The sequence below is a fragment of the Chrysochloris asiatica genome, unplaced genomic scaffold (assembly GCF_000296735.1).
Source record: "Chrysochloris asiatica unplaced genomic scaffold, ChrAsi1.0 scaffold00149, whole genome shotgun sequence".
Classification (NCBI taxonomy): Eukaryota; Metazoa; Chordata; class Mammalia; order Afrosoricida; family Chrysochloridae; genus Chrysochloris; species Chrysochloris asiatica.
This window is the reverse complement of record NW_006408667.1, coordinates 3132812-3141980: the sequence shown is the minus strand read 5'-3', so window position 1 is coordinate 3141980 and position 9169 is coordinate 3132812. Positions and strand designations below refer to the sequence as shown.

The window sequence follows — 9169 nt, the reverse complement described above, 5'->3', positions numbered from 1 at the left end:
AAGGACATGTATTAACCAACGCTGACTTTGGTGTAGAATCGCACCTTATCCCCGTGCTTTCAGTCAGACCGCAGGCCGAACCTCGGGTTTCTCCGGCGCTAGCAAGGTCTCTGAGCTCTACTGGACATGCCTGGAGCGCGGGGTTTGACTGGGCCGCCGTTGTTGTAGTGACCGGGAGGCGCCGGCGCTTCAGGCAGACGGTTCCGGGCGCCTCACGGTTCCCCTTCCAGCCCCAACCCCTTCCCTTCCCAACCCTATTCCCCCACCGGCGGGAGCCCAGCACCGGCCGCTGCCCCCATGGCCTCCACCCCGGTAAGGATGGATTGGGGGCGATTCCCCGGATCCATGGGCAGTGGGCAGCGGGGCCAGGTCCGGGCCCCTACCACACCTGGCGGGAGGTGAAGGCAGGTGTCCGCTCCTCGAACCCAAGCCTCTGGTCCTTAGTCTCCAGGTGTCCACGTCCCTCCCTCGGTGACCGGGGCGGTAAAGGCTTCAGGAGCACGGCGGTGTTCCTCCCCGCATCCCAGAGCTTCGGAAGGAGCCGGGTCGGGCGGCGCCGTAGCCCTCGGAATTCTCTGTTTTCGCCCAGTGTGTGCGTCAGAATCCTCGGGGAGGTTTAGTAAAAGTCCCGAGGCCGGCGCCCCGCCCCTCGCTGCGCACTCCGGCCTGGGAATGTGCATTTTAAGTGCGCTGTCCAGGTGGTCCCCGGGGCGCGCCGGAGCCTGGCAGAGGCCAGCGAGAGATTGTGCCGGCGAAGTGGGTGCCCAGCGTCGGCATGCCCGGGTGCGGGGCGCTTCCCAGGCCGAGCCCCGGGGGAAGGGGCAGCCTTGGCCCCTGGCCTCCCAAGTTGGAAGTCTGCACCAACTTTCCAAACCTGACAACTTTCCTTACCAGGAGGACCCGGTTCTGGAGCGTTACTTTAAGGGCCACAAAGCTGCTATCACCTCCATGGACTTCAGCCCCAACTGCAAACAACTTGGTAAGTTTCATTCTCTCCTTTTTCCTTTTGTAATGAGACAGAAGGTCTACTGACGGGAAACCTTGTCTCCTGCTCAGGCTGTGACCCCTGCCTCTCGCGGAGAACCACTTGGGACTCCTGGGGGGGGGGGGGGGGGAACTCTGCAGGCATTGTCGATCGTGACACCCCCACCCCCTACCGCGGGCCCCAGAAAGAGCCCCGCTCGGAATGTTCTCGCCGAAGAATTGCTCCGAGTTACCACCAGGAGGAGTGAGTGGGAAGGGGAGGGGTTTGTTCTCCGTCTGGGGAGGGTGGGGTGTTGGCTGGAGAGTTTGTGAAAAGTTGTGAGACGAGCTGGAGGAAGTAGGGAGAAAAAAGTTGGGGCTGTGCTGGGGCCGGGGACCGAGATACCTCAGGTGGCCCCTGGAAAGCCTCAGTGGTTGGAGAGGAGCCGAGAGCCTGCCTCAAAGAGAGGGACCTGCTGAGAAGTTGACCCCTACCTGAGCTGGGAAGTCAAGCTGCGGGTCCCACAGCCCTGCTTCGTGGTGGCGCTCGCTCGTGGCTGCGTCTGCGCCCCAGACATGAGGATCCAGATGGCCGTGAGGTGGACCTGGGCAGGCAAGAGCTGCCTGCTACTGGCGTTTTTAACCGTGGCTTATATCCTAGTGGAGCTCTCGGTCTCCACTTTCCATTCCTCTCGAGGAACCGGCCTTGCCCTGGAGCGGTGGCAAAGACAACTCTCTGACTCTGAGGAAAAGGCAGAGGATTTATCTCGACCGCTCTATAAGAAGCCTCCTGCGGATTCTCATGCACTTGGAGAGTGGGGGAAAGCCAGCAAACTCCAACTCAATGAAGGTGAACAGAAGCAGGTAGAAGAGCTCATTGAGAGATATGCCATCAACATTTACCTCAGTGATAGGATATCCCTCCACCGCCATATAGAGGATAAAAGAATGTATGAATGTAAGTCGAAGAGGTTTAACTATAGGAGACTTCCCACCACTTCTGTCATCATAGCTTTCTACAACGAAGCCTGGTCGACTTTACTCCGCACTATTCACAGTGTTTTAGAAACCTCCCCTGCAGTCCTTTTGAAGGAGATCATCTTAGTCGATGACTTGAGCGACAGAGTTTATTTGAAGACGCAACTTGAAAGTTACATCAGCAATCTTGATCGAGTCCGCTTGATTAGAACCAATAAACGAGAGGGGCTGGTTAGGGCCCGTCTGATTGGTGCCACTTTTGCTACTGGAGATGTCCTCACTTTTCTAGATTGTCATTGTGAATGTAATACTGGTTGGCTGGAACCACTTCTGGAAAGGATTGGTAAAGATGAAACAGCAATTGTTTGTCCTGTTATAGACACCATTGATTGGAATACTTTTGAATTCTACATGCAGACAGGGGAGCCCATGATTGGTGGGTTTGATTGGCGTCTAACATTCCAATGGCATTCTGTACCCAAACATGAAAGGGACAGGCGGTCTTCCAGAATTGACCCTATTAGATCGCCCACCATGGCTGGAGGACTGTTTGCCGTCAGCAAGAAATATTTTGAGTACCTTGGAACCTATGACACTGGAATGGAAGTCTGGGGAGGTGAAAACCTAGAGCTGTCTTTTAGGGTGTGGCAGTGTGGTGGTAAATTGGAAATCCACCCGTGTTCCCATGTGGGCCATGTGTTCCCAAAACGGGCACCCTATGCTAGGCCCAATTTCCTACAGAATACTGCTCGAGCAGCTGAAGTGTGGATGGATGAGTATAAACAGCATTTCTACAATCGAAACCCACCAGCAAGGAAAGAAGCGTATGGTGATATTTCAGAAAGAAAGTTACTACGAGAACGGCTGAGATGCAAGAGCTTTGACTGGTATTTGAAAAATGTGTTTTCAAATTTGCACATTCCCGAGGACAGGCCAGGCTGGCATGGAGCTGTCCACAGTATTGGGATTTCTTCTGAATGTTTAGATTATAATTCTCCAGACAACAACCCCACAGGTGCCAACCTTTCCCTGTTTGGATGCCATGGCCAAGGAGGAAATCAATTCTTTGAATATACTTCTAACAAAGAAATACGGTTTAATTCTGTGACGGAGTTATGTGCAATGGTCCCTGAACAAAAGAATTATGTTGGGATGCAAACTTGCCCTAAAGATGGGTCTCCTATTCCAGCAAACATTATTTGGCATTTTAAAGATGATGGAACCATTTTTCATCCACACACAGGACTGTGCCTGAGTGCTTATCGGACACCTGTCGGCCAGCCTAATGTACAAATGACAACTTGTAATGCTCTAGATCAAAATCAATTGTGGAGGTTTGAGAAGTAGGAGAGTAGAACCTGCACTTTGGTGGTGAGCTGACGAGAGCTTCAGGAAAGTCAGCCTTTCAGGAGCCTAGTGAAGATTGTATTGTATCAGAACTCACCTAGGGTTCACTTGGAGAGCTCTGTCAAAGCTGTGGTTCGTTTTGGTATATTGCACTGAAACTGGGTCCGCAGCATGCTGCTGTTTAATATTTCTAAGTGCCTTACTTATGGAGTGTTTTATTTAAGAACGTTGTCAATATGATCCCTGATAGTTTCTCTTAGGAGTGACTGTGAATTGAGCTGCACAAAACCTTTAAGTGCCAGATTTAATATTAAAGAATTTAAGACTCTAAGCAAAAGGAGGTATGGTTTATGGTGTTGGGGTAGTTTACTATGCATACTATTTAAAACAAAGCAACAACTTAGAAATGTGTAGTTTGAACTCATGCTATTTTGATTACATACAGATTTTCTTTGTTTTTTTAAAATCTTATTTTCCTTCAATGAAATAGAAATCAAAGAAAGTTGATTTGATGGGAAAAGACCTAGTTTAGATATATGTATTATTGAAAGAAGGCATTCACTTGAATGTGAGTTTGTATGTCTTTTTACTTACTCCACAGACATCTCAGAGAAGTATAGCCTTATTCTGAATCAAGTGGGGAGACATTTACATTTCATATTTTATAAACTTGAGCTGTTGGACTTAATCTATATTGATACCTCACATCACTCTGATTTTGTAAGCTGTCCTCTCTGTGAACTTTGTGTGTGTAGGGCATTTTCTCATTGTACTTCCTTGAGTTATAAATGTATTGAAAAGGGATTCATTCAGAATACTGTGCCTCCCTTTGCTAATGTTTAATCATTTAAAGTAAACACAGTTGAGGCCTCTCAGAAGTTAAACACAGCTATGTTTACTGCAAAGTGTAAATCTGAAAGTGGACCCGATTCTATAAGGGCTGCGGTACTTTTCTATGAGTTCTTGCTGATTAGGTTTTCAGAATTACATCAAGAAAAAAGGACTGCGCTAGCCATCAGGAGAGCTGCCCTCCAGCTGATTTTCGTCACCGGGTACCTAACTTGGCACTTAGATAGCTTTCAGTAACTGGTTGGATGAATGAATGACTGGCTCAGCCAAGGACTTTGGTCAGGCCATTTGATGTGTTTGGGCCGCAGTTTCCTCATTGATAAAATGAGGGTGCTGCATTAGATCTTGAATGTCCCAACAAGCTTTGAAATGTTATCATTGCCCTTCTCAGATTCAGTCACTGTGCAATCTTTAGAATACTTTTTCTCTCTTCACTTTTAACATCAGTAATGTTGTTGAGTGACATATAGGCCAGTTGTGAAGCTGGAAAATAGTTTAAAAATTAAGTGAGCTGAGCTCAACTAAAGTGGTTTATTTTGGTTTGGGTGAAATACTATCAGTGTTTGTTGTCATTTCGTTTTGATAACCATTGAATCATTTTTGTGTTTAAAATTTTTCAAACTCTAAACATTTATAAACTCAAAGAATATAAATATTGGCCAAATGAAATTATTTGAGATGTATACTTTTTTTTTTTGAAAACATAGGCTTCTTTTTGTATACACTGATTTTATTCCAGTGTCATATCTGCAAGCCAGTCTTACTTTAAAATTAAATTACAATTATTTCAGTTTGATCTAGAGTTATGGAAAGTGTTATGCTCCATAAAGAATTAATCCAAAATATTCACAAATAAAGTTGTTTTTGGTATTTACTTAACAAGTTAGAGTAAGAACTTTGCAAAAGCTGAATTTAAGAAAGATTTTTAGAATAACTATTTCAAAAAAGAAAAAGTTGATGTATATTTTTAAATATTTTGTTCCTCTTTTGCCTCTTAAAATGAAAATGAAAATTAATAGTTTCTGTAAATTATCTAGCATCCTAAACATTTTTCAGAGAATGATCCAGTTCCAAATGCAGTATGTATGGCCCTGGATATAATTTAAGAAGGATTGATGATAGAGCTCTGGAGTTTTCAGAAAATTAATCCATGTCTCTTCCCTTGCATAGTCTATGTTGTTGTTGTTTTTAACCACTCTTTCTCTTTCTATTTTCATTTTGTTATTTCTGTTAGCCCCTTACCAGATGGGAGAACCAAAATTTTAAATTCTGGATACTAGAATTGCTTTCATTCTAGAATCTTGCTAAGCCTTGTCAGAACAGAAAAGAAGCTTTTAAAAACCAACTGGTTCCTAATTCTGTAGTTTCAATTTGCTGTAGATTGCTTGGTGTGACCCAGAAATATTTTTAGAAGAAACTTTAGGCTAGTACTTTATACCAGTAATCCAGAATATTTGGACTGTGAATTTCTCACAATAGTATAGGCAATAAAAGAACAAGAACTTCACATTTCCAGATACAGACATATCCCAGTTTACTGCCACTTCAAAACCATAATGTAAAGCTACATACGAAATACATTTTGATTTCTCAATTTTTATTTATTGCTACCAAAGATTTCTTTTGCTGCAGACAAGTAAGAGTTGACCTTTTAAGTGAATTTACCTATTTAATAGCAGTTTTAATAAAATACATTATAGTCAAGTGGTTTCTACTTCAGATATTAATTGTATCACTTAGTGTCCAATATTAAGAATTGATTGAGGAGACATTTTTAATAGTATTAAAAAAATCTAACCATCTGATGAATCTCTGTAATTCAAAATAACTTGTTTGTAATAGAAAATTCTAGCTGATTCATTATATGTTGCCAAATAAAACTTAGAGGTTGAAGATGAGAGATTATTTTGAAGTTGTGTAGTTTTAGTTGGTTTGGAGGTCTCAATTTTAATTAAGAAAATAATTGATTTTTGCCTGTTTGACCTTTGGAATTGTTGTTTTAACAATGTTTTAAAATGAGCACAAAGAATGTTGGAATCAGAGTGATCTTTTTTTTGAACATTGAGTATTTTTCTTTGTGATGAGCAATTTCTGTACTTTTTCCCTTTTATTAATGACCTCTGCAGTGTCAGTTAAGACATTTAAATAAAATGTGTGCCTAATTTTTTTTTGCAAATGTATTCTGATTATTTTGTTCTCTTGGGATAACTGCCCAATGTACACATTTATCGATGATGTTGTAGTTAAAGTGCCATCAAGTCGGTTTTGACGTATAGTGATCCAGTATAGGGTTCCCAAGGAGCAACTGATGGGTTTAAATCATCAGTCTTGTGGTTAGCAGTCCAATGCTGAGCCTACAATGCTATACCAGCACTCCTTATTGATGGTGGTGGTGGTGTGTTGTGGAATCAGTTCCAACTCAGTGACCCTGTATAGGGTTTCTGAGGCTGTAAATCTGTACGGGAACAGAAAGCCTCATCTTTCTCCCACAACACGATTGGTAGTTTTTAAATGCTGACCTCAAGGTTAGTAGCCCAATTCATAACTGCTATGCTACCAGAGCTCCTTATTGATGGTAACAGTGGTAAATTAAGCTTTGTTAATTGTTGTTGTTGTTGTGTGCAGTGGAGTCGGTTCCGACTCATAGCGACCCTGTACAGGGTTTCCGAGGCTGTAAATCTTTACGGGAGCAGAAAGCCTCCTCTTTCTCCCGCGGAACAGCTGGTCGTTTTGAACTTCTGACCTTACAGTTCACAGCCCAATTCGTAACCACTATGCTACCAGAGCTTGAAAATTCAGATAGTAGAATATAAGAAAGTCAGGATCCCTGCATTATTTTGCAAGGTGTCAGTAGCCAGCATATCTTTTGAAGTGGTGTTAGCTGTCTTATTGCATGAACTACTCTTGAACAAACTGGACATGATGGGGCCCATTGAAGTACCTAGAATGTGCCAAGTGGGCACTTACAATCCTGGATTGAAAAGTAACATGTCTGCCTTATCACATAGCTTGGCATGTGCTCTCCTTTCTCTGTGTGTCTCCCTGTGTATAAGAGCACACCCTTCCACCTGTAGCATCTTACTTTCTCTCTAGCGATTTCTAGTACTCCAGCCCCACCCCCATCTGCTTTCCAGCTACACACTGCCTAAGAATGCTATTCTAAGGACTCACATATCAGATGTCTTATTGTTAAGTGCAATGTATTTTTGCTGATTTCTTATGCAGCTCATTGTTGTTAAGTGCTATGGAGTCAGTTTTGACATATAGGGTTTCTGAGGCTTTTAAAATCTTTTTTTTTTTTTTTTTTTGCAGGATCAGAGAACCTCATCTTCTGTGGTGTCTTGTGAGCTCAAGCCACCAACCATGTGGTTCACAGTCCAGTGCTTATAAAATGCAGTTTGCTTTTGTTGTCAAGTGCCAGAGAGTCAGTTTTGACTCATAGACCCTGTATAGCATTCACAGGGAGCGATTGGTGGGTTTGAACTGCCTACCTTTCAGTTCAAATTGACCTTGCAGCCCAGTGCTTATCCTACAGTGCCACACCAGGACTGCCCTGCGCAGGCTGTTAAGAAAACCTTTCTTTATTTAACTTTTTACTATAGTGGTCTCATACAATGTTTGTCCTTTCATGAATGACTAATTTCACTCAGCATAATACCCTCCAGGTTCAACCATATTGTGAAATGTTTCACGGATTCATCATTATTCTTCAGTGTTTTGTGGTATTCCATTGTGTGTATGTGCCAGAGTTTGTTTAACCATTCTCCTGTTGATGGGTGTTTAGGCGGTCTCTATCTTTTTGATATGTCACATAGACAGCATATTGAAGGATCCTGTTTTTTGTTTTAATCTATTCTATTGTTTATGTCTCTTGACTGGTGCATTTAATCTATTTGCATTCAGTGTAACTATCAATAAGTATGAATTGATTGTTGTCATTTTTCTGTGTGTGTGTTTTTGTGGTGCTGCTGAATTCTTTGTTCTACATAATTTTCTATGCTGAGTTCTTTTTGCTTGTGGGTTTCCTTGTAATTTTCATTTCTGTGTGTTAATGTTTACTAAATCTCTTTCTGATTTTACTCTCTTTTTGATGTGCAGGTGTATTATTTTTCTTTGAAGTTACCCTGTAAGTTATTAATTTTTCCCTTCTTAAGAAAGCCTGTTGTATTTTGAAATCTACTTGACTTCCTTGCCATTGGAAGTTCTGTATCTACACTATTCTTTGCTTGTAGTTGACTTCTTTATACACTGCTGTCTCTTGTTGCCTATTTTCAATCTTTTAAGTTTGTTTTACTTTTTATTGGCGCTGTGGGTTTAATGCACTGGATTGCAAAGTAGATTTGAACTGCAAAGTCAGTGCTTCAAGCTCACCAGCCACTCCTTGGAAAACGCTGTGCAGGGTCGCTATGGGTTGGAACAGACTTGATGGGATTTAGCAACAACATCTGGATTGAGTTCTAGGTGGTGTCATGAATGGTAATCTCAGGTTGTCTGCTGTTGTTGAGTCTCAGTCCAAAGAACACTGTTTAGCATGTTTTGCAAAATTGGTCTGGTCATTACAAATTTCTGTTTAATCTCCTGAATTTCACCATTGCACTGGAGGGACAGTTTTGCTCGGTATATGATTCTTTTTTTTTTTTTTTCCATTTGAAGTAATACTATATATTTTAAAATGCATAAAGCAAACAAACAAAGCATACACTGCAGAAAGGTTTAGGAAAGTAAAACAACATATTATTACTTGTCATTGAGTAGAATCCCATTCATGGAGACTTCATGTATTATGGAGCAACTCTGCTTCATAGGGGGTTTTGACTGTAATCTTTTTTTTTTAAATTCAAGGTTTTTATTGTGGATTGAGTGAAAGTTTAGAGAGCATATCATCAGGTTTACATTCAACAAATCATACACCTTGTGTCATTACAATGATTGTAATCCTCTCCATGTACCATCAGTTAACAGTATTTCTCTCTATCCATGTTAGCTTTTTAAAAACAAACACACACACACACTCAGGCATATATAATAATTT

At 42.1% G+C, this 9169-nt stretch overlaps 2 protein-coding genes across 2 annotated transcripts in view; both read left to right on the top strand.

Moving 5' to 3' along the window:
• The first annotated feature begins 297 nt into the window (after nt 1-297).
• POC1B (POC1 centriolar protein B) overlaps nt 298-9169 on the top strand; it is a 149219-nt gene continuing 140347 nt past the window's right edge. Inside the window, exons 1-2 of the mRNA XM_006870711.1 lie at nt 298-312; nt 895-979. Coding sequence (XP_006870773.1) covers nt 298-312; nt 895-979 — 100 coding nt within the window. The remainder of the gene's footprint in view (nt 313-894; nt 980-9169) is intronic.
• GALNT4 (UDP-N-acetyl-alpha-D-galactosamine:polypeptide N-acetylgalactosaminyltransferase 4 (GalNAc-T4)) lies at nt 1333-3288 on the top strand. The gene has a single exon (XM_006870710.1). It carries the CDS (start codon nt 1540-1542, stop codon nt 3286-3288), a length of 1749 nt encoding a protein of 582 aa, XP_006870772.1. The 5' UTR covers nt 1333-1539.

What these genes read in the sequence shown, in the direction of transcription:
- GALNT4 (XM_006870710.1), top strand. Translation starts at nt 1,540, where the DNA reads ATGAGGATCCAGATGGCCGTGAGGTGGACCTGGGCAGGCAAGAGCTGC.